The sequence below is a fragment of the Trachinotus anak genome, unplaced genomic scaffold (assembly GCF_046630095.1).
Source record: "Trachinotus anak isolate AG129_WGS33_773 ecotype Australia unplaced genomic scaffold, CSIRO_AGI_Tana_v1 ptg000032l, whole genome shotgun sequence".
Classification (NCBI taxonomy): domain Eukaryota; kingdom Metazoa; phylum Chordata; class Actinopteri; order Carangiformes; family Carangidae; genus Trachinotus; species Trachinotus anak.
Genome location: NW_027273883.1, coordinates 12,053,637 through 12,076,988, shown reverse-complemented (window position 1 = coordinate 12,076,988; position 23,352 = coordinate 12,053,637). Strand labels below are relative to the sequence as shown.

At 42.7% G+C, this 23,352-nt stretch overlaps 4 protein-coding genes across 8 annotated transcripts in view; 2 read left to right on the top strand and 2 right to left on the bottom strand.

Moving 5' to 3' along the window:
- Window positions 1-669: 669 nt before the first annotated feature.
- On the top strand, window positions 670-4,582 carry LOC139613893 (NADH dehydrogenase [ubiquinone] flavoprotein 1, mitochondrial-like). Its single transcript, XM_071470905.1, has 10 exons — window positions 670-1,030; window positions 1,872-1,954; window positions 2,059-2,229; window positions 2,373-2,556; window positions 2,637-2,826; window positions 3,022-3,234; window positions 3,327-3,493; window positions 3,586-3,667; window positions 3,824-3,969; window positions 4,113-4,582. Exons 1-10 carry the CDS (start codon window positions 947-949, stop codon window positions 4,206-4,208), a joined length of 1,416 nt encoding a protein of 471 aa, XP_071327006.1. The 5' UTR covers window positions 670-946; the 3' UTR covers window positions 4,209-4,582.
- On the bottom strand, window positions 4,521-12,160 carry khdc4 (KH domain containing 4, pre-mRNA splicing factor). 5 transcript variants are annotated; one of them, XR_011686839.1, is made up of 14 exons: window positions 11,778-11,941; window positions 11,176-11,353; window positions 10,447-10,575; window positions 10,262-10,341; window positions 10,110-10,162; window positions 9,832-10,013; window positions 9,009-9,220; window positions 8,799-8,859; window positions 7,890-7,950; window positions 7,462-7,736; window positions 7,169-7,312; window positions 6,508-6,589; window positions 6,316-6,401; window positions 4,521-5,323 (listed from the first exon to the last, which is right to left on the bottom strand). XR_011686839.1 is itself a non-coding variant. In XM_071470880.1 (14 exons), the coding sequence occupies exons 2-14, from the start codon at window positions 11,308-11,310 to the stop codon at window positions 5,091-5,093; spliced, it is 1,761 nt and encodes a 586-aa protein (XP_071326981.1). In that variant the 5' UTR covers window positions 11,311-11,353; window positions 12,038-12,160; the 3' UTR covers window positions 4,521-5,090. The 5 variants fall into 5 exon arrangements, 4 of the variants coding, with proteins under 4 accessions (XP_071326981.1, XP_071326980.1, XP_071326982.1 ...); XM_071470880.1 differs by lacking the exon at window positions 11,778-11,941 and adding an exon at window positions 12,038-12,160 and having other exon boundaries at window positions 6,508-6,617; XM_071470879.1 differs by having other exon boundaries at window positions 6,508-6,617; window positions 11,778-11,938.
- kcnj14 (potassium inwardly rectifying channel subfamily J member 14) overlaps window positions 11,996-23,352 on the top strand; it is a 33,819-nt gene continuing 22,462 nt past the window's right edge. The window contains exon 1 of the mRNA XM_071470897.1: window positions 11,996-12,146. The gene's annotated coding sequence lies outside the window, so the exon portion shown is untranslated. The remainder of the gene's footprint in view (window positions 12,147-23,352) is intronic.
- Window positions 17,908-21,866, bottom strand: uts2r3 (urotensin-2 receptor 3). The gene is made up of 2 exons (XM_071470912.1): window positions 21,629-21,866; window positions 17,908-20,072 (listed from the first exon to the last, which is right to left on the bottom strand). The coding sequence occupies exon 2, from the start codon at window positions 20,018-20,020 to the stop codon at window positions 18,881-18,883; it is 1,140 nt and encodes a 379-aa protein (XP_071327013.1). The 5' UTR covers window positions 20,021-20,072; window positions 21,629-21,866; the 3' UTR covers window positions 17,908-18,880.

The window sequence follows — 23,352 nt, the reverse complement described above, 5'->3', positions numbered from 1 at the left end:
TAAACATAACTGCATAACACAAACAAGCATTTTTGATGAAGATCCCTTTCATTTAAATGTACTAAACAAACAGTGGTTTCTGTTTGGCATTTCTGTACTGATATTTCTTGTTACTCACTGGCTAATGCTGTATACACTCCAACATATCTGTGATAAGCAAACATCATGAAATAATATCAGTCCAGTGATTTATCAAAGAAGCTGTATTAGTAAACTATAAAAAATATGTTCTGAATGTGTTTTGAAATAGACTTAAATTTACATCCACGTGAATTAATGTCAGTTCCCCTTGAAAGTAAAAAGAGCCCCGTGGAGTCAAGTAAAATACCCCTTAGTTTTTTGGGCCGCTTACTTTTTGATGTAATTCACAAGTGTTCATCAAGAGGCTCACCATGTGTCTTTGTCACTGATGGAGAGGGAACTGAGTGAGAAGACACAACCGAAGGAAAAGCAAAAGTGCGAGTTATAAAATGAAGAGGGTTGAATTTATTGAATTTAGCAGCTTCAGTTTCAGCGTCCTGGTGCTGTTCATGTGGCATGTCGTGACCTACTGGGATTCACGAAAAGACCGGAGCCATCATTAACTGTTATTAATAACACCTGCGTTTTTTCTACTATGACGAGACAACATTTCTACTGTGAAAAGGCTTCCTCTAAAAAAAAAAAAAAAAAAAAAAACAGTCGAAGTTTATTCTGTGCGCCTTAATGAGCTCGAGCACAGCCTACCTGTAGCCCCCGCCGCAGCTGGGATAGGATGTGACGTACCCGCCCAATCCTCTTAGTTTAATCAAGCTAAAGCAGCAGGCCCAACGCTGCGGCTCCTTCCAGAGCAGGTTTCAGAAACTGATTGTGGGAGAAGCTCGACGGAGACTCTGGGTTCAAGGCTTTGGAGAATAAAACAGTTTGAAGAGAGTTGGAGGTGCTGGTCCTCAGCCGCCTCAGCAGGATGCTGCCTCGGCGGATGCTGTGGGGCGCCGTGGCGCGTCAGGTCGCTCCGCGCCTGACTTACAGCACTGCAGCACAGACACAGGTAGGCCCGCACACACACACACACACACACACACACACACACACACACACACACACACACACACACACTCACTCACTCTGCTGTGTGAAACTCAGAGAGACTGCTCTACAGGCCCGCTGTCAGGTGCTTTCATGCCAGATTTGCAAGCAGCAAGAAACAGTTTCAAGTTGAATAAGGAGAATCTGACTGAACTAAAAATTTCCAAGAAGACAGACAGATGATGCTTTGAAATGAGCTAATTTGGATCAACTTGTCTTTGGTCTTGAAATATTTTCATTTTGCATATTGTTCTATATGAGTATGATATTTGATTTAGAAATGATTTGGTGATTCTGAATGTATCCTCATGTTTCATAATATAGCAATTACCACATTTCAGTAATGTAAAATGTGAAAAATGGATTAAGTGTTTTCTACATGCTGTATGAGTCCCTCTCACTTTGCAATTCATTTGAGGTAATTTAAGGTAAATTTTATTTTGTGCCCATACATTGTCACAGAGTTAAAAAAAAAATGTTTTAAAATATAATAGCAATTTTGAAACAATTAGGAAATGAAACTTTTTTTCAAACCCTGTTTTTTTTTTTTTTTTTTTTTTTTTTAAATAAACAAATATAAGGTTAGGGTTCCAAATTCTGAGCACAAAAAAATCAAATGTTGGCATGTAAAATGAAAGCCATCAGTGTGATCAAATATTTTTTTCTATTTAATTATATGTCACTAACATGATTGCGTAAGGAAATACAGCTCAAAGCCACAATAATAGAACTTCGCAGCAATATCCTGACACATGGCTGCTATGTACATCACGCTGTTGTGATATGTTCCTCTCTGTCACCAGGTGAATCCAAAAAAGACCAAGTTTGGTCCTCTGAGCGACCAAGATCGGATATTCACCAACCTATATGGTCGACATGACTGGAGGTAAAAATATTTAATGCAAAACCATTCTGTCTGGTCTCTAATGACCTGAAACTCTGTAGAAATAATTATTCATTTCATCATCTATGTCTCCCTCTTCCTACCAGACTCAAGGGAGCACTAAAAAGAGGAGACTGGTACAAGACCAGGGAGATCATTCTGAAGGGACAAGACTGGATATTGAATGAGGTTAAAATCTCAGGGCTCCGGGGCAGAGGAGGAGCAGGCTTCCCCACTGGAATGAAATGGAGCTTCATGAACAAACCCAGTGATGGAAGGTACGAACAAGAAGGAAGAGGAAAAAAAAAATCAATATTCAATCAGTCTGGGAAACTTTAGGCCTGCATCACTGTTCACACCATTAATGACACTCTGTGAATGTATCTGTGCTCTGTGTGTTTCCTTCTCCCCTGTGTCCTAGGCCTAAGTATCTGGTGGTGAATGCTGATGAAGGAGAGCCTGGGACGTGTAAAGACCGTGAAATAATGCGCCATGACCCCCATAAGCTGATAGAGGGATGCCTGGTGGCTGGAAGAGCTATGGGTGCCCGTGCTGCATACATCTACATCAGAGGAGAGTTTTACAATGAGTCATCAAATCTACAGGTATACAACCACACAGTGTTACGACCTGCAGTTTGTGTTGCACAGTGTGTTGTTTGTGATGATGTCTTTTCTCCAAACAGGTGGCTATTAATGAGGCATATAGAGCGGGGCTGATAGGAAAGAACGCCTGTGGCTCTGGGTATGACTTTGACGTGTTTGTAATGCGGGGGGCCGGAGCCTACATCTGCGGGGAGGAGACGGCTCTCATCGAGTCTCTTGAGGGCAAACAAGGGAAACCCCGACTCAAGCCACCATTCCCTGCAGACATAGGTGATGTAAAAGCCCCAGAGTCTTTTACATCTGGTTTCTTACAGCGGTTAATTGTGGGTTAAGAAACTGCAAAATGGGGTTATATTGTTATTACAGTCCTTAGGTGGTCTAAATTTCCCCTAGGGATTAAAAAGTATTTTATGTATGTACCTACCCACCTACTTACCTATTGCTGCTGCATCTCTCTCCCTTAAGGGGTGTTTGGATGCCCAACAACGGTCTCCAACGTGGAGACGGTTGCTGTGGCACCTGCGATCTGTCGTCGAGGCGGAGCCTGGTTTGCCAGCTTTGGGAGGGAGAGGAACTCTGGGACCAAGCTGTTCAACATCTCCGGTCACGTGAACACACCATGCACAGTGGAGGAAGAGATGTCTATTCCCCTGAGGGAGCTAATAGAGAGACACGCAGGTGTGTGTTTACAGTCCTTCTCTGTGTTGATGTTGGTTTACTTTATGAGATGTTGACATGATTTCCTCCCTCCTCTTATGTGATTGGTACAGGAGGAGTGAGGGGTGGCTGGGACAATCTATTAGGAGTGATCCCAGGGGGGTCCTCCACTCCCATCATCCCTCGGCATGTGTGCGATGATGTTTTGATGGATTTCGATGACCTGGTCCGTGCAGAGACTGCTCTGGGAACTGCAGCCATTATAGTTATGGATAAATCGGTAAACAAACTCCTGAATAATCACACAATGCACTGCACTTTCAGTTCCAATCGGCCTTCAATGACAGTTTGTTAAATGTAATTTTCCTTCAGACTGATGTGATCCGAGCCATTGCTCGTTTGGTTGAGTTCTACAAACATGAAAGCTGTGGCCAGTGCACCCCCTGCAGAGAGGGTAAGGAACTGCAGAATGTGTCCATAATGTTATGCTGCCACTCACCATGCAGTCAGTTCATCTTGAGGTGCACCTCCTCACCCTTTTTCTTGTTTTTGCAACTAAATAAGTCTCAACATTTTTACGGACGTGCTTGCTCTGCATCCTCTTCCTCAGGTGTGGATTGGATGGATAAAATGATGTGGAGGTTTGTGCGAGGAGAAGCCGCGGTTTCAGAGATCGACATGATCTGGGAGCTGAGCAAGCAGATCGAGGGACACACCATCTGTGCCCTTGGAGATGGAGCCGCGTGGCCTGTGCAGGTGATGTTTCTTGAACTGCTTTATTAACCAATTTAATAAATTAAATTCAACGTGACACAGTGCCTAAGGCTCCATGTTCAGAGAAGTACAAATTTGAATTTTAACAGGCAATTTTGTTCTTCCTCTCTAATTTTAACCTACAGGGTCTAATCCGTCATTTCCGGCCAGTCATGGAGAGCCGCATTTCTCAGTATAACAAGAAAAACCCTCCAAGAGAGCCAGAGATTGAGATGATCTGAAGGTGTGCATGTGTCCATTTCAGCTGTCAGTCTTTCACAACAGTATTATTTCATAGCTCATCATGTTTTATCGCCGTTGAACATAGTTTTATTTTTACTCTTGTTAAGATTGTACAGTGCAGGTCTCACCGCAGAATTTTAAGTTTCTTCTATGTTTTAAGTTATCATTCATCATCAGTTGTCATTTAATCTGCTGCTTATTTTGCCAGGCAGAAGTGTTGACATCTAACTGGCAAATGTGACTGACTTGATTTGTGATGATCCCTTTCTGATACGGAAAATACACAGTGCAATGAAACACAAGCACAAACATGGCAATAAATTAAGTTTATTTATTTCACGAAGGCATGAAATAAATTCAATAGCTTTTCCTACATATTAGTCCAATTTCATCTGTACAAAAGACCAGAATAGGAAACGATGGTGTCACAAGGTAAGGGGTTGAAAAGTAGGAAATTTGAGATAGAACTAAAAGTCGTCAGTGATGTACAACATCATTGCCACGTGATATTGTTTTTACAAAGACACTATATTCAAACACCTGGCATGGGTTATCATTCCATTCAAAATAAAACTGGAGGCAGAATATCGTTTATCTGAACATCTATACATCCACAAAATAGTTTGAAGTACGAGTCCTGCAAATGTTCATCTTCAAACTATAATGCCTGCACAGAAAAAACAATAACAAACAGGAGTCTTGCAAAACATTAGAATGTCCATTTGGACCTCAGTACTAAAATAATGCTGAGAACATACAGCTATTAGGAGTCATCCATGTGATGAATGGGTGATCACTGCTGGAAAAAGATGGGCTCAGTTTGGGTGAACATCCTGTAAGACTTGGTAGAAAGCACTGAGGGAGTTAAGATTTTTCCTGCTTTAGGGTGCCATCCAGAAAGGCATCGACTGCTGCTGTGGCTGTGTTTTAGCACGAGGGGGTGGTGGAGGAGGGCAGCGATAGCCCTGTGTCCAGCCTGAGGAGGTGGAGGTGGGAGGAACTGCCCCAGGGTTACCTGGCCCTGAGGCTTTGGAGGTGGAGTGGTCTTCCTCTTCATCAGAAGAGTCACCGGTGTATGCTACTAAACCTGTTTTCAATCTTTTCACTGTGGGCTCTGAAAGAAGAGAAGGGTGGACAAGAAAGGAAGATAGCAAATTTGGGGAGGGAGGGAGAGAAATATGGGGAGAGAAAAGGCACGCACATACACACACAAAAAAAACAACAGCAGAAATATATTTCAAGTAAGACAGGTGCAAGTTATTATTCCAAACACATTTTGGGAGAAACAAATAGTTAATAGATTAAAATCATAATTTGTCAGCAGAGTAGAGGAGGGGGGCAGCCATTCGAAAGCAGCCATTGGTTGGTGGGGAGTGACAGTATTAGGGCCGTCAATCGAGTGGCAGGACAGCGTCACGGGACGAGTCGTGCCCCACCCCCAATCAGTATCCAGCATCACCCCAGAGATACATGGAAGAGAGGAAAAACACAGAGAAAAAGAGAAAAACACAAAAACAGGAGAGATTCTCATTAGTGAGGAAATCAAACAAATTACAGACACTCCAGACTGATGATGTCATCAGAACGCGACGGTATGGTGGACTTGACTTATCAGACGTCTTTACAAATGACTGAACAATGCACAAAAGATGTTGCATCATAGCTCCACCTCACTGCCTGCAGATTTCTAGTCACAGCAGCAGAATCCTGCAAGAATCATAAGAAGCATAAGGGCCAGTTTGAGGCTGTGTGTGTGTGTGTCTGAGTGGATGTAATGCTGCCTTTATCTAATCTGCCACAAGAACAGGGGGCTTCATTATTCAAATCCAAATTAAAAAGCTTACTTTTTTTGGATTGGTCAACTATGTGTCCTGATACATGTGCTGGGGCTGTAACAGCTATACTTCTTCAGCAATCTCAACTACAACCACTGAGATTGAGACAGTCCAGTAGCATGGGAGAGAGTTTACATTTTACTCTGTGCAGCTCTACATTAAGGCTGTGAATAGATCCAGGCTGAGCTTATAAGGGGGAACAGTCCACAGTCAGGAACTGTGGAATTGGATTTGGGCAGGGATTTGTCAGTCCACAGGATAATGCCCTTACCCACGAGGCATTGCGGTGCCCTTCTTTCCTCCATCTTGGGTCTCACTCCATTCACAGGCAAAGGTGGTGGAGGCATTAGCTGCCTACTGGAGAATAGAGAGAAAGATGGTGTGAGTTAACTTTGCCCAATGACATTTGCACACTTAATTTTTCATTAATAAAATGCAAAAAATAAAAGAAAACTCTGTGTACCTGTCCCTCTCACTCGGCGGGCCAGAGGAACTCGGTGGTGGGGGTCCTGTGGTCTCGGGGCTGCCCACTGGGAAGCCTGCACCTAAATTAGTCATATGAATGGGTCCATGCTATGAGCAGAAAAACACACAGGCGCGATTAGCAGACATCCTCTACTAAACCCTGTCCTGACACTTCAATCTATAATAATTTACCTCTCCCAGCATCAAAGTAAAAAAAATCTGTCAATGCAAGTTATAGCTTACCACAAGTGTGTGATTACACTGACAGTTTTCCCCGTCCACCATGAAAGACACTTAAAGCTTATCAGACATAATACCTTCTTCTGAAACTCCATATTACCAGTAGAAACACGAGTGAATTGCAAATGAACAACAACAAGAAACGGCAAGCCATGCTCTCTCAACCACTGTACAAATAACACTGCAGAAAGGAAGGATGAATCCCAGACAGGGAGGCAAGAGAGCATCTGACACAGAGGACATATGACTGACTGATAAAAGTGACTTGACACAAGCTGGACTCAGGCTGGACTCACAAACAAAAGGCAAAAAATAAAAAACAAGGGGGCTGCAAGATGGAGACGAATACAAGAAGGGTGAAAAATAAAAACCAGCAGATAACCATGAGGGGTCGTAAAGGTGGAAGAGCCAATTATCACCTGATATCCAAGCAAGCCGCTATCCCTCTCGTCTGGTACCTCCTCAGTGAAGCGTCTTTTCTGTGGTGGGTTGGCCGGGGCAGCAGGAGGTGGAGCTTTGGGTAGTGCTGCAGCAGATGGAGGAAAAGGTACAGGAGGAAGAGTCTGCAGAGAAAAGGAAAAAAGAACAATACAGAAAGTATTGCTTTAAATGCTATTCAAGTGGATTAGCAAATGTCCAACTTTGTTTCTTGTTACAAAAGAAAATGTTGATAATTGAAAAAAAAAAGGGAGATGTGATGGCTCAGTCTTACCTGTGGCATAGTGCCTGGAACGGGAGCGGGAGCAGGGGCAGGGGCAGGGGCAGGAGCGGGTGTGGGGGCTGGAGCAGGGGCAAGTGGAAGTGGGTATTGAGGCGGCACACCTGTGGGTGCTGCAGGAGGTATAGGCGGGGGGACAGTGTATGGTGGAGGGACAGGCTGTGGCTGAGGTGGGGGTACAGGCAAGGGGTAGCCTGGTTGGTATCCAGCAGGGGGGTAGTAAGGAGGCTGAGGAGGCATCCCGTTCACCACTGGAGGCTGTGCAAAGCCTGGACAAGGAAGAGGAGGACAACAGATCATGTCAGGCTTTCTAAATGGCTTTTGCAGTCATGGCAGTATGTGTGACTGAGAATGTTACAGCTGTTATCTGAGGAACAAAGACAGTGCCAGGCCCCACAGAAAGACAACCAATTGTTGTGTACCTTGTTGTGTTGGCATCATTGTGCTCATTTGATTGAGGAAGCGAGAATACTCTGCATGGACCTACAGAGAGAGAAACATTGTATATAGAGCTTGTGGTGGTCCAAGGAACAAAAATAAAAAATATATTCTTGTAGGTTATCATATTAAGACAACCTAAAAAAACATTTCATGTATTAACATACTAAAGAAAATACTGTAAATGTGTTGCATAATACTTAAGACCTACTCCAATACAAATGATTTGATGCCCTTCATCCACACATCCTGGTAGGAGCATATGATTCTTTTGAGCCTTTACCTTTTTGTTATACTGTTTTGCAACTGAATGTGCAGAAAATACCTGCTCAACTTGTGGTATAGAATATACACAATACAGCTCAGATCATTCATAACACCATTCATAAAACAAGGAAGTGCATGTTTTTTTTTGTTTTTTTTAAATATTTTTTAACACAGACTGACTTTTAGCTTTGTTTTCCAGAACTGAGTGGCAACAACAATAGTTGTAGCTTGTTTAAGAGTTTAACAGTCTGTCAGCAGTGGCCACTTGGTATATTATTTATTAATTAATGTGAGATTATCCATGGCTAAGAATTTGATCAGTCAAGAATATACAGTATTAACTGACCATTTGCTAAGTTGGCCTGGATCTGTGGGACATTTATCCTTATATGAAAGGCCTGTGCCACATTTCCAAGTAGTTGGAATAACACTACACTGCACAATGGTGGTCAGCTGGTGATGGTCAGTGATCTAGCTGTTAACAATGGCAGTTAATACATTGTTCAAATGAAGTTTACACAGTGGAAAACCATGCATTTGGAATGGTAAGATCTTGTAAATGGGAAAGCACAGACCTGGTGAAAATCTCATGGTTAATAGTTTCACAGTAACAGGAATTTACTCACTGTCTGAAGCAAGTTCTCACACAAGGTTTTTGCTGCTGCAAGTCCTTCTGGTTTAGGATGACTGGAGAGGAAAAATATTGTATTTATCTTTAGAGGGCTCACATTGTGGGAAAAAACTCTTTTGTAGCTAGCTCATGTTACTGCACAAGCAGGAATCATCTCTGAAAAGTAAAGTTTGCAATATTTCTTAATTTGTAGGAAAACACTCACCTGATGTAGATGTACATGGGTTCAAAAGCCTCTCGTCCAGAGGCAGGCTCTAAACAACCCGAGCCTTTTCCTCTGAGGAAGACTTTGGCCCCAGTCTCAGCCTGAATGTGTTGCAGGTACGAACAGCCGGGGCCTTCGACCCGCTCTTTGACCACAAACCCTGGGATAGCGTGCTCCAGTCCCACAAAAACTTTGTCTTGAACATAATGCATCTGAGATCGAAAGACAACATGAGGGCATAAATACAACTATATGCTCTGCTGTATGTAATTACAACTATCCACCAACAAATAACAATTAATTTGGACTGACAAAGGGGCCATATTGGTGAGGTTTTCTTCATGTTTATGTCAGTTTACTACACATTACTACATGTCTGTTTTACATGAATTGCCATACTTGCAATATATAGATTTTTAGATTCTATCATCCGAAATAATTTATTATAACGATGTATGGAAATCAAGAAGCAGAGCTGGAACATAATGAAATGGTCTCTTGAAGTCTTCCAGATTGTTGTGTTCAAAAGCTCCAACATCAGAGTCTTCACACGTTCAGTTCACAAACTGCAACTTATTTATTATCATTTTAATGGTGTCCAGTATTGTTTAGTCAAGTTTGATTTCCATTACTGCTTGTAATTATGACCCTGCATTGAAAATGGTTGACAGTGATTCTTAGCGATATGAAATAATTAACTAAGATGATGTAGTATGGACTGTGTTGGCTCAATTATAAAAAACATTTTAGGGTGTATAATGAGCTTTTCATGGTGACATCTTGGTGCATGAAAAGTAAAATGACAAAAAGGGAACAGTCTTACCCCAGACTGAAAGTGTGGTTTGTGGTGGGTCATGGGGGGCAGTGATGTTGGAGGCGGGTTGTGCTGCTGGTAAACCGTGACTGAAGCACCACTGGGGGAGAAGGTTGAAGATGATGTTGATGAGGCAGTTGCAGCCTTGACAACACCATTGGTGATTATCTCCTTGATTCTATTAACTGCTCCTGGAGAACAAGGGACAAAAATAATTAGTCTATTTACAGCCCATATGAAGACATGCATTCATTACTGATTAAAGATAAGTATGACAAAATACTGACTGTCGACAAGCTCTCTAGTCTGTCCTTGGACATGCAGATACAGAGGTCGATCCCTGTGCGGAAAGAGCAGAAACATGGTTGTGTTAACACATCAACAATAAATGTGCAATCAACCAGTTCTATGATCAGTTACTGTTAATATGAGAGGTTACCCTGGTAGAGCTTTTCCTTTCTCCTCTGCTGTCATGTAACGCCCTCTGGTTGAAACCGCAGCACCACTAACTTTACTGATCTGCAGATCAACCATGTGACAGGCACAAAACATATCAATCATCAATCCTCAAGCCTTCTGATGAACTTCAGTCTGCAAGATATGATTGTCCAAATTGCTGCTGACCTCATCTTGTGTTTGCCCACGTGTCAGGAGATTTCGACAGGTGATCGGGACGTCGTTGATCTCAACCTCAGCTACCACCAGGTCATCTTTGGCTTTTGTTGGCACTGGGGGTTTCCCAATGCCCACAACCTGAGTTAGGAGCCAAGAGATGAAGTATGTGTCCCTCCAAATAAACTAGGGTCACTGTCACTAAACTGAGCCAAGAGACTACACTAATATGTAGCACAGAAATATCTGAAGAAAACTTGTGGAGGCAGCAGCTTTGTGGTGAACTTACTCAATATGCAACTGTCTTCACCCACATTAGATATTATATGTGACAGCTCTAATGTGGGTGAACAAGATGAAATGCACTTTTAGACACAAAGAATTTGCAACAGATAGCTTTGTGTGCAACAACACACCACAAACACCGACTGGTAGTGTTTTTTAGGTCAATTGTCTTTTCTTTGGTTGTCACTACAAGGCAATTCTGAAGTCAGATTCCTCCCAGACTGTTATCAGCAAAGCTCAGCGCAAACTGTAAAAAACAGTTTCAGTTTCTCATCCCATTATCATGCAACCTAATGTAATAAACACCAAGTCACAAAGATCACTCCACGCAACGACAAAGATGTTATGATTCATAAGTGTGAGGAGCCACTCTTAACTTTTATTATTTACCTATCACTTTCAACATAATCAGAATATATCATGATACATCATGACACAGATGTAACAATCCTTTACCTTATCAGGAGGCCCCGGGGTTCCTATCTGCGAGGGTTTGAGTTTGCCCTTGGCCACCAACATGGCATTAATCTTGGCAGCCACAGCAGCTGCAGCATCCAGAGCCCCCGTCGGTGCAGCTTCAGCCTCCCCCATCCCACCAGAGCCAGGACCGGGCTGGTCCCATTTGCTGCGGCGGCTGGGACAACAGAGAAAATGCGATGAATTAGGAAAGAAAGGGGAATTTCTCTAACATTTGATCTCGTCATAGTCTCACCTGCCGTTAACCAGCTATAGTAAAACCCATACTGTTGTTGTTTATGTTTCAGCCAAGAAACACGATTCTTGAAGGTCCTTCTGCTTATTGCCAATAATGACTTTGGTTTATTGTGATCATTCATGTAAACACAAGTGCAGGGACGCCCCAAATCTGCATGTGTTCTTCTTGTTAACATGTAACTAAAAGAAAACTAGCAAGAACCAGTGCACGGCAGCAGCCCGACAACAGTCCGCCATGATTACATAAACTGGGTAGCATCAGCTAGCCGGCTAACCGAGAGCATCTGGACGGCGGCTCAAGTGACAGAGAAAAACACAAAACCAGCTCGGTTTGACACACTCACCCGCCGTTGTGAGTCCCACAAAACGACATTAATATCCTGTCAAACTCTCTCTCCCCTCGGTGTAACAATAAACGTGAAAACCCACCACCGGACCTCTCCACAGCTACCACAGTGTTTGGGTGCTAGCTTCGTGCACAGCCGTTTCCGCCTCCGGTTAAAGTTGTTCGCTTGGCACCAATACCACAAGAGGACGCCAGACACCAGCACATCTTTTCTTATTGTGCCCCAAGAAAGTTTGAGGTGTGGTGCTGCTGCCTCACCTGCTCCCCGGCCTTTCAACACCTGCGCGCCAGCCTCGGTGAGTTTCTCCAGGGAAGGAGGATGCGCCGAGCCGTAGCTGTCCAAAACAGACCCGGACACCGAGTCAAGGTAGGTTTCATCAGTCATTCTGCTTCTTAAAATGTGAGTCTAAAGCTTGTAAAATGCACGCCTCATGTAACTTAGAAAGCGTGTCAGGACTTAGTTTGTTCATTGATTTGAGCTCGGATTCCCACAGTTTATTGTGCCCCTAAAATAATGCAAACAATGCATTGCAAAAAGTGTTAACTTGTATTTAACTAACTTGCCCGTCATTTTTGAATGCATATGTGAGTCAGTATTTGCCTGTGTAGTTAATACAGGAAACAACAATTCCTGTTGAAAAAAAAAAAAAAAAAATCTCTAATTAAAGTCTGTAATGAGTAATCAAAAACAGCAATAAAAAAGAAACAACCATTAATGGTTAAACTCAAATGGGGCACACATTTATTTAATGAGTCTGTGAACATGACCCATTCATGGCATTTTAATGTGACTCACTTTATCTAATTATCTTTTAACCTGCTGGGAGCATCGATGCCTCTTTGGCAAATAGCTTACAAACTAAAAGCCCCTCCTCATCTTCCAGTCTGAACATGGCTGCAGGTTGTGAGGACTGTGAGCTGACAGTCTGCTCTGTGAGGAGAATCAGAGGTTTTTCTTAAAGGCTGCTGTGGGATGAGACCATCCAGCATCCTGTATATAGACAGACCACAGCATCCCAGTCTGCTCTGATGTACTGGGTTACTCAGAGCCCCTCTGGCAGGTACGGGGGTTCAGTTTCTGACCACCCAGGAGCCCTGAGACATAGCCAGGAGGTGCAGGTTTCTGTGGAAGGTGAGAACGCTGTGTGGGGGCGACATGGACCAACAGATTGAACAACCAGCAGCCCTAGTTGAATTTCTTTTGTGCTGTGCTGCGGGGTGTTGAAAGCAGTCTGCAAAACTCTGCTTTCTCGAGTTTGATTAGGATCAAGGTCTGTCATGCTGGAGGAAATGGCTTGTTTTAAAAGGATCAGTATTCGTTTCCAATCACGACACTGGTTTTGTTTATGCTCATCTGTTGGGACAGTAATGAAACCCCGCAGTTTGCACCGCAGTTATGTTTTTAGCGAACAGGTTGACTCAGGAAATCATTTGCAGTGAGCCATGAGTCCACCAAAAAGAGAAGTGTAATAATCTCAATTATTTAAATCTCAATTATTTTGTAATGTTATATATTTCACCGTTCAAATGATTTAGCTTGAACTTTCTCCTCCCAGCATTTTAAAGCCATAAAGATCAATTTTCTTCTTTTAAAGAGCTGATTGAACATTTTGAGTAGGACTTTGCATAACAGTTTCCTTCACTGTTCAAATTGAGCATCTGAACTGTTGATGTAAGAGCTGGCAAGCTTTGATGGCAAAAATTGTTTGTACACATTTAAATTGGCCACAAAGCTTGTATGTAAAAAGGTCAGTATTCTATTTAATTTAACAAAATCATATTTTTTGTCAAGACATTTGCTTTTTACCAGGAGGAGAGCTTGTTTTGCAGTGTTGACCCCTCAGGATGGGAGGTGTCGTCCCCTCTGGGGACACTGTTACTGGGATGGGTCAGTTACTGAGCCATCTGAGCTGGAAGTTCAGTCAGTGCAAAGACAGACAAGAGGAGGAACATGTTGTGTAACAGAGACACAGGGAACAAGTGCAGCCATTTTATAGCTGTTGCTAACCACAGCTGCTAAAATCTTCAGCTACACAGCAACGATTGTGAACCAAGGACTAACTTTGTTGAAGTATCCGACCGAGTACAGGCATGGGAACAGTCCACATTAATGTAGAGAAAAAATTAGATATAGTTTAGACTTGGCTTTGTGATATAGGCTGGATATTCAATTGATTGTAATCACTGTAGCTTGTTTCTTCCGTCTGTCGTTTATCAGCGAGGATGAAACTCTGCAGCATCTCCCTCTGAATGTTCACCCAGTGGTGCTGTGTGCCAGCATGAAGTGTCTAGGAAATAACTGAGACTCCCTGCTGTCTCACAGGAACAGAAACGGTACCTGTAATACAGCACATACAGCCTGGACAGTCGGCATTTTTGCAGACTGAATGCAAACAAATTTGAATGTTTGCTACATGTTAAATTATAAACAAGTCATTTTATAATACAGAAGCTATTTATTCTTTACTGGCCAGGTGGCAGCTGTGAGGTATTAGATGGGAGAAAGGGAGAGCAATGACCAGGAGCAAATAATTGTTTGCTTGCAGATATTTGGTTTCTTTCATTAGTCCTGCAGGTGGCAGTCTAATCCTGGTACTTTTAGACCATAGTGTTCACTCTTCAGCCTCATACACATAGTGACACACTGCTGTTTTTTTCCCTATTGAACCAAACCCCTAACTTCACTAACCATAATTTAACTTTTAATTTTGACACTAGTGAATAAAATGACTCATAGCTGTCATTCCTTTGTACAAAAGGAGCATGTTCCACGACACCATAAAATCCTCTACTACTATTCATATGCATAATAAAGTTGCAACTAACAGTAATTTTCATTATTGATTAAGCTGCCAATTAAGTTCCTGATTAATGGTTTAATCGTTTGATCTAAGAAATGTCAGAAAATAGTGAAAACTAAGAAAAGCTGCATTCTTTTCATCTGAAGAGCTGGAACTAGTTGATGTTTGTTGCTCAACCGATTGTACTGACATAGACACACATCCACTCATCGATTTATCATTTCAGCTCTAATAAATAATTTGTTCTGATATTGAACAGTGTCATGGAAATGCATGATGGCCCTCCTGAGCCATGATCTCTCTGCATGAACAAACCGTGGGGTTCAGATGAGTTAAGTGTCAGAATGTCAGAGGTCAGGGGAGCTTTGACGCCTGAGTTGACAGGGATGACTGTTTACGGGCAGTGCGCTGCGAGGAGGAGGCAGGAAAGCACAGAGAAATAGTGAAACACGTGGAGAGAGGGAAGGAGCGAGAGGAGCAGACGTGCCATATTTACTGTCTTTCCTAGTAAGAGCTCTAGTGCGAACTGTAATGCGTATGTCGGTTGATGTAACCTCCGGCCTTCAAGGCACACAAGCCTCGGTCTGGCCTGATCCTGGCGGCTGACACTGTGGTGTGAAGACAGGGGACGTGATGGGGAGGAGGGCGCCTCACAGTGGGGTTACCATGGGTTGAACAAAGAAACACTGTGAGTGCCTAGGTTTCAGGGTTTGCTGTCAAACCAGCAATTACAAGCAGTTTTTTTAAATACCGTGTTCACTACATGTGCAGCTATCATGAAACTTGAATTAGTGCGTTTGATAGATGCTGCTGTGATGTTACAGATGTTTGAAGCTGGAATTCTGCTGAGAGTTTTTTTTTTATTCATTCATCATGTTAAAATTTTCAGTAAACTTTATAAACGCTAGCATCATATAAGATGAGACCCTGCAGAGGAATGAAAGTGTAGGCAAGGCAGAAAGTGCAGAGGGGACAAAAAATGATTGAGAGAGGGAAAACAGATGGGAAGATTGAATTTTAGAGGAGGGCAGGCGGAGGCGGAGTGCTAAGGGAATCTTTTTTGTGTATGTCTGGAGAGAATGGGAGCCTCTTATACACCTCACAGCGTGAATTTGGCCCGGGCTGCGGCCTCGTCTCGTCTAAGCAGCGGGGTGCTTTCCTGAGCGGGCTGCCCAGGGGAGGGGCACCTGCAGCAGCCTCAAACACTGGTCAAGAGGAGAGCCTGACAGGCGGGGCGAGGGGCGCTGGGATGGAAAGATGCTTGGTGGTTCCAGGAAACGGACATGTGCTGGTTTTATGAAATCCTCAGGTAGAGCAGAGCGACACTCCCAAGAGAAAATATTTGGCCTTGTGTTTTCCCCGTGGACTAGAGAGGAGGAGGACACTGCCTGTAATCTCAGGATGAAATCAGAAGCTTCTGTTGCACAGGAGGACAAAAGTTATGATTGGAGTAAGTCGGCCGGTGCTGGCAACTACTAACACAAGCAACACAAAGTTTATAGATCGGCCAGCCTGCCAACTGAGACAATATTTTCCATCCATTTGGTTGGGTTGACCAAACACTGTGTATTTGAGGTTTATCAAATACTCAGTCATCCCCGCAGACCCGAGGGAAGACTTAATCATCTGATATATTGAGTTTTAGAATACACAGACACCCAAAATCTGTCCACTGCGAAGACTCTGAAAATTGAACAACAAACGCTCTGTGCTTTAATAACCACACTGCTGCTAAATGTCTTTTTTGGAAAGGTTTCATCTTTACTCAACCTACACCCTCCATCTCTTGTGACATTTTGGTATGACCCAGGGGTCCAAAAATCACCAAATCTCACACGAGGGCTCGTGATTTGAAACGTAGTTAGCTCTTGGTCTGCAAGAAATTCCTTTTAAATGGACAAATGTGCTGAGCAGGCCTCAGTTGTCTGTGAAAGGTGGATGGATATTGCATTAACTTCGCGACAGAAGCGCCCCCTGTGGTGTGACCGCGCAAGGCTCCAGATAATAACTGCAGTGGGAACATTATGCTCAGAGGTAGCCCGGCCAGGTAAATGGAAACACATGGTAGGCAGCAGCGACTACAGAAGGGCCCTACAGCCGCAGAAAAAATGGCATCACAGTGCAGAGAAACGCACAAGCTCCCTTGACAAATGCTTTTGGTATGTGTCTCTTCAACCTGTTGGTATTACCAATGCAGTAAAGCCCTGCAGGGCTTCTCAGCTTCTCCTGCAGCCCTAAGGTTTTCTTTTCCTCAATTAATGTTCCTACACGTCGTCTCTTTACATGCAAATAAATAAACCGAGACTTTAAGTTGGTCTTCCTCGCATAACTCGAGTCTCATTTTACGTTGCGTTTAAAATGAAATCACCATTACCTGGGGATTATGTACTCACAGAAGTTATTGAATGTCAAGTCAAAACACAGTTAACCACAGTTAATAGAGCTTAATGGTCCTTCTGTGTGATTCTGGTGGACAAAGGAAAACACACTTGCCAAGATATGTCACTTGAGACCAGCTTTTAACAACTAGTGATGAAATTAAAAACGTAAGGGAATTAGTGCTGCATTTTATCTGCTCTCTCCAAGCCCAGTGGTTCGGAAAATTATACAGAATGTGTATCTCTTTTCTTTCTATTTTCAACATGTACATTTAGATTTTATTTTTTGCCTTAATGGGAATTAGTACATTGTATGATTCTCTAGTTTTACATTAATGATATATGTCATTTAATTCATTTTGTAAAAAAAAAAAAATCCCTGCGTCAAATTGAAAGCTACAATGACAAGGTCAGACTCTTAAACCCCCAAGGCCTCAAGACACACTCCCTCCAAAAAAACACCATGCTTGTGCGATACCAGCCCACCCCTTTTGTCCCGTCATCCCATCCCCATCCTTACTCCTCTCTGTCAAACAACAATATTTGCTCATCTGCGTCAAAGAGCAGCAGGGTTTGAGATACAGTACAGTGCAGCCTTTGAGTCGGACAGACAGAGACGGTCCGTTGCTACAGGGATTCACAGAAACACCAGCCAGCGAGTATATACACAAGAGCAGGGGACACCTTCTAGAGTTGCTGACACAGACACACAAACAGAATGCAACTCAATGACTTCTCTTCACAAAGCAGTTTTGGATTATTGTGTAATTTCTTTTTTTTATTACACTAAACCCTTTATGTGCATACGACCTGCTTTTCATCTTGTTCATGTTTCACCTCACGATCGTTGTTTCCTGACTTTTTTATTCCTTTTTACATCTGACCCAACCATATAGTGTTCTTTACTTGCAGGGCCAAAGTCTAGATAAAGATCCAATGACACAGTGAATTACAGAAAGCATACTCTTTATTCAAGGCTATATATTATGCATTATTACAAACATCAGTTACAGTCAAGACAAGTTGAGGCCATGCAAAGCAATGCATGACTCATAATAATAAGTACATTTTCAAACCCAACATGCAGGTGATGATTATAAAAAAAAGTGAGTTGTTTTTAGATATGGCAGGGGTCAGGGGAAGCAAACAAAAGACTGTTGACCCGCTCAAACATAATTCATTATGTCAACAAACAATATCTCCGAAAAATGTTCCAACAAGGCCCTGACCAGTCACAACCAGTTGTTCAAAAACAAACATTTTCTTTGATATTTCTCTGAAAAGAAGCAGAAGTGCATCAGGGTTTTACTGGAAATGCTTGTGCATGTGCAACATATGACATAAACTCTGCTCACCTAATATTATGTAGAGCAGGTTTGCTTGGAGGACAAGTTTGTTTACAGAATAAAACTGTTCTTAGATCTGTTGACTTTAGTTAAATTATATTTAGTTATGTGATAAACGTAATTACTGTAGTAACCACTTGTGTAAAAAAGAAAAGATATTGTATTCCATTGCAATAGTCACAAATATAATATCAATACATTTAAAAGCAAGTTTTGTGTATTTAAACTTGGTTACTACAGCAATTAGTGACATTATTTGATATGACCACCAAAGTTTGGAAAACAGAGAAAGAGAAAGCATTTATCAGGTGACACATTGCAGAGATTGTCTTTTTTTCACCAGTAAAAACCCAAATATGTTAACATTTAATCTCCTAATAGGAAATATTGTCTGTTCACAAAGCATTTATACAAAGTGCTATCATTATTATCGTTCACTCCTTAGTTTTTAGGCTAAAGCTAAATCAATGGTCTTTGGCACCAACGGTGGAACTCACAAAGCATTCATGTACAGTACCTTTTCATATGTTTGTATGTACACACTCACATTATTTTCACAAGCACTGAGACACAGCACTACTGCAGTGGACTGCTCTTGCGGCAGAGCTGATTTGCTGATGTCAGCGTCTGCCGGTTGCGTCTTCGTTTTCCAGTCAATAAGGTGTAGAAGAATGGGTTCACGCAAGAGTTTCCATAGGTCAACCCTGTGAGGATACGATTCACTGTCACCTGTGTCCCCACTGGTACTGTCCGCAGCATGTCGGGCTGGTACAGAGGCAGCAGCTGCCAGATCCAGAAAGGGAGAAAGCAGGCCCAAAAGGCCAGGACGATACCCAGGATGAGGAGCAGGACTTTTGGTTTGGGAGCACGGGGAGGACAAGCAGTGCTGCTCCCACTGGCCCAGGCCGGCCGGGTCTGAGACACCCAGTAAAGCCGGCCCAGAGTGGCATAAAGTGCTCCGATGGCCAGCCCAGGACCAAGGATACTGGTACAGAACAACACACTCAGATAGGCCTTGGAGCTCTGCTCATCCCATGCTGGCACACACAGCTGGCCCTCCTGGTTCTCCCCATCCTCCAGGTGCAGGGTGATCATCATGGGCAGACTAAGAGCCACAGCCAGCCCCCAGGCCAGGCCTACGCGCAGCAGGCCAGAGGAGTTGGAGGAGGAGGTGTGCAGGGGATGAGCCACAGCCCGGTAGCGGTCCAGACTCATGGCAGTGAGAGTAAAGATGGAGGCGTGCATGGTGAGAAGGTCCAGGCTCAGGAGCAGGCGGCAGCCCAGCTCACCAAAGGCCCAGCCAGATGCCAGGCTGTCGTACACGATGAAGGGAGCAGTGAAAAGGTAGAGCAGATCAGCAAGAGCAAGGCTCAGCACCTGGAGGTGAAGAGAGGAGGAGGGGGAAGAAGAGGAGATGGGGGAGGCGGAAGGCGAGGAGGAGTTGGCAAGGCAGAATGGTACTGGTACTCTCATTAGGCAGCAGGTTGGCCCTGATCCACGCCTTCTACTTCTCCTGCGCCTCAGTAGGAGGCCTAAAGTGTACAGGTTTCCTGTGATGCCCAGCAACGAGAGGAGGGAGAGGAGTGAGCAGAAAAGAGCCGTGGATGCCAAGCTGGGTGATGGAGAGATGGAGGGAGAGGAGGAGGGCACAGAGGCATTGGGGATGACAGGGAAAGTATACGTGGAAGGTGGAGGCAAAGAACCTGAGAGGTCCATAATGTGACGTTTTGAAAGTTATAATAGATGCAGCCAATTAATGTTTAAAGGTCTGTTTCAGATGCAAAGCAGAAGATGCAGTTTCAGCAGAGACAGAGAGAAGGGAGGTGGGGTGGAAGGGGTCAAAAGGGGAATAAAAGAAAACACGTGGACAACAAAAGGATATTTTATTAGTTTTCATCACTATTTTCCTTTTTGTCATGATCTGGTTTGTGGAGATTTTTTTGTTTGACATAGTGGTTAAAGACAACAAAGCTACACAACTGATATTGATCTCTGTGGGTGCTTCAAAGTGATTTATGTTCAGTATATTTGGTGACACCAGATAAAGTAAATAAAGTCATATAAACATGTAGAAATGAAAATGTCAGCTTAACCAGGATGGTTTATGTTTTAGCAGAAACCTGCTCTGGTTGGCACAGCGTTTACAGTTTTATAGTTTCACAGGGAGCCAGGCGAGGCTGTCATGGTTTTAGTAAAATAATTGGATTTTCAGAGTAGGAGGGCTCCATTTGAAGCCTGTAAATCTAGACTGAAACCTCCAAAGGCGTGTTTATTCTTCAGGTCAGCAGCTGGGCAACAATCAGGTTAAGTGGGACACGAAGAAAACCTAAAACTAATATGCCTCAAAAGTTGGTTAATGAAAACAAGCTCTAGATTGGTAAATTTTAGTTCATATTTTTTGGTTCATGTTGTGCGTTTTTGCGCACCGGTGGTTTGGACGCGGACCGGTGCATGCCGAGTCAGTGGTTAGCGCTGGGAGCCGGTCAGGACTGACGACTGCCGCTGTGTGTGACTTTATGTAGTGTACTTTATTTCTAAAGAATCAGCTGGAAATCTAGCCAGTTATACTTTGCTGCTCCTGAATTACAGACGATACATTTTTAATTAAATTATTTTGTGACATTATTTTGTCGTTTTAAAAAAAAAAAAAAAAAAAAAAAGCCTTATACCCCTCGTCCGAGACTGATGATCTTGTGGAGAAATGTAATCTCCAGCGACATCAAAGCCGACGCGGGGTGCCTGACAGAAGCGGCCTGTATGACACATGGTGACCCAGGCGGCTCCGGGGTTAAGAGCTACTGCTGAACTGTGGAGGAGCAGCCAAACCCCCGCCGTGCTGCGCGCCTCCATACGTTACCGGCTCCCTTTAAATAACAACTATGGTGTAGTTTCATTCATGTCTGGGCCTTTAGAAGCAGAAGGGCAGGATTTCCATTATTTAGATCTATTCAGCTGAATTCTTCTAATAGCTAAGGTGTAATCCTTGATGCAAATGCGCAAACGCCTATATGCATTTTAAAATAGACAAATAATTCTGTTTTATCATTAGCAACCTGACTCAGCTTGGCTTTGAAAAGACATATGTGAAGATGTGTGCGTCCACAAACTTTGTAAAGAACATTGGTTTCACATATTACAGTCCTACACCACATTGCAATTAATACTGAGATATAGAAAAGAAAAAATAAAATATATTACTCTTGAGTGTTTTGGGGCCTTGATCAATGCTACAGAGAAAGAACTATCTGCAATAGGCTTACAATCCGCTCAGTATTTATATAGACCCAGCCATTAATTCTCCAGATGTGTTTTTCTTCAACTTACCGTAGAACAGTTTAATCCCTGATGCTGTAAAAATAATATTCCATGGCTTTGTTTGGTGAAAAAGTTCAATTTCCATTTTTAAAATCTCCCTCAGCTGCTCATGTGTTGTCATGAAACCCTCTGACCTCTTCAGACACAAAATTAGGATTATCTTTATCTTCAGCGGGGGGATGCGGTGTAGTTATATATGGCGATAATCTTCCTCCAAACTTTGTGATCTGATCTCCGCTGTCCGTCCTGTCTGGTCGTCAGTGCAGCTCTGTCTCCTCAGCTCAGTCTTTGATGTGTCTGAGTCAAAGGGAGAGGAGTGTGTGTGAGTGGGAAGGGGGTGGGATGGGATGCTGAGTGAGGGGACCTATCCTGCATAGGACTGAATATTAATATAACATTGTGTTGGCCTGACCTGGGGTCCAGGGAGCCCCCACAGAGTGAATTACATGTTTATTTTCTCAATCAGTGGAAGCACCACAGCGACAGAACATATAACAGTGACCTTATGAATTATAGATTTCACTCTCTACCAATTAAAAGTGGTAGGGAAGATATTTGAAAAGTCTTTTTTGGCCTTATCAAATGGGATTTGTGGTTGAAATCTTGAAAAGCTTTTGAGAGTCATTGTGGGAAAACAAACAGGTTTCATCTTAAAAACATTCACTTTATGATAATTGCTGTTTGCCCATTTCAGTTGCTTTGAATTATGACTGAACAAGCATTCTGAGTAAGCCAGCCCACAGCTGTGCTGAGCAGTGGTATAAGAATTAAAAACACAGATAAAGTTAATATTTGCGTCTGTTTTAAATGCTTATAGTTTATAGCCACATTTAGGGGGATTTACTGTAAGTTGATCATGGTTTGATGACTCTCTAATGGTTTCAATACCTTTGCACCAGGCATAAATCTCACTGTGAACGCACTGCAAAGTATTTCTATGAAAGTCAAGAATCTGACCATAAATGGTATTGCAACATCATATTTTGGCAAATAATCAGGTGCTGTATAAGTCAAAGATATGGCCTCTACTTGAAGGTTTGAAAGTTACCAATGTATCATGAGGGATTTATGTAACCTGGATGTTTTTATAACATAAGGAGGGGGGACAGGTTTATTCAGTACTAACACTGCTAAACCACTTTGAAGGGATGACTAATATTAAAACAAAAGAATGTAGAAAAGAAGATAAACTGTAAAACACATAACCAAATGGAAGTCTTCATGCTTGTCTTATTTTTCTTCTTTACAGCTTCTTTCAATGTTTAACCTCCCAGCAGAAAGGAAGGTTGTTACAATGCCACTGGCGCTCAAAACAAAATGATCCATTTATTGTACACACATCTACATACAAATGGCAATGAAAAGAATCAAATACTCAGTGTTACATGAGAATTACACTTACAATACAATTGCAAAAACAGTACACTAGTAAATGTTGACTGTGCATTACCTGGATGGTTCCACCAGTAGTACACTGACAAGTGATCTGAGCTTCCCTTTGGACCCTATATGTATTATTTCTTTAATCTACAATCACTTATATTGTAAGTAAACACAGAGAGTATAGGGACAGTATATGTTGGATTAGTAAGTCAAGAAGCCTGTTCTGTAACAGCAAGGTCATGGACTTGAACTCCTACAGCAGAAACAAGTCAGTCAGAAGCCATGTCCTGTTGCTTGTGACTTGGCTCTCTTTGTGAGAGGGTCTCATTTTCTGCTGGAAACCTGAGAAA

Excerpts from the sequence above, each read along its gene's own strand:
- khdc4 (XM_071470879.1), bottom strand. The coding sequence starts at position 11,806 with ATGTCGTTTTGTGGGACTCACAACGGCGG. Across the intron at positions 10,014-10,109 it reads GACTAGAGAGCTTGTCGACA|GAGCAGTTAATAGAATCAAG; the intron begins GTCAGTATTTTG and ends CTTGTTCTCCAG. Across the intron at positions 7,737-7,889 it reads AATGATGCCAACACAACAAG|GCTTTGCACAGCCTCCAGTG; the intron begins GTACACAACAAT and ends TTCCTTGTCCAG.
- LOC139613893 (XM_071470905.1), top strand. The coding sequence starts at position 947 with ATGCTGCCTCGGCGGATGCTGTGGGGCGCCGTGGCGCGTCAGGTCGCT. Across the intron at positions 3,235-3,326 it reads GCTAATAGAGAGACACGCAG|GAGGAGTGAGGGGTGGCTGG; the intron begins GTGTGTGTTTAC and ends TGATTGGTACAG. Across the intron at positions 3,668-3,823 it reads GTGCACCCCCTGCAGAGAGG|GTGTGGATTGGATGGATAAA; the intron begins GTAAGGAACTGC and ends CCTCTTCCTCAG.
- uts2r3 (XM_071470912.1), bottom strand. The coding sequence starts at position 20,020 with ATGGACCTCTCAGGTTCTTTGCCTCCACCTTCCACGTATACTTTCCCT.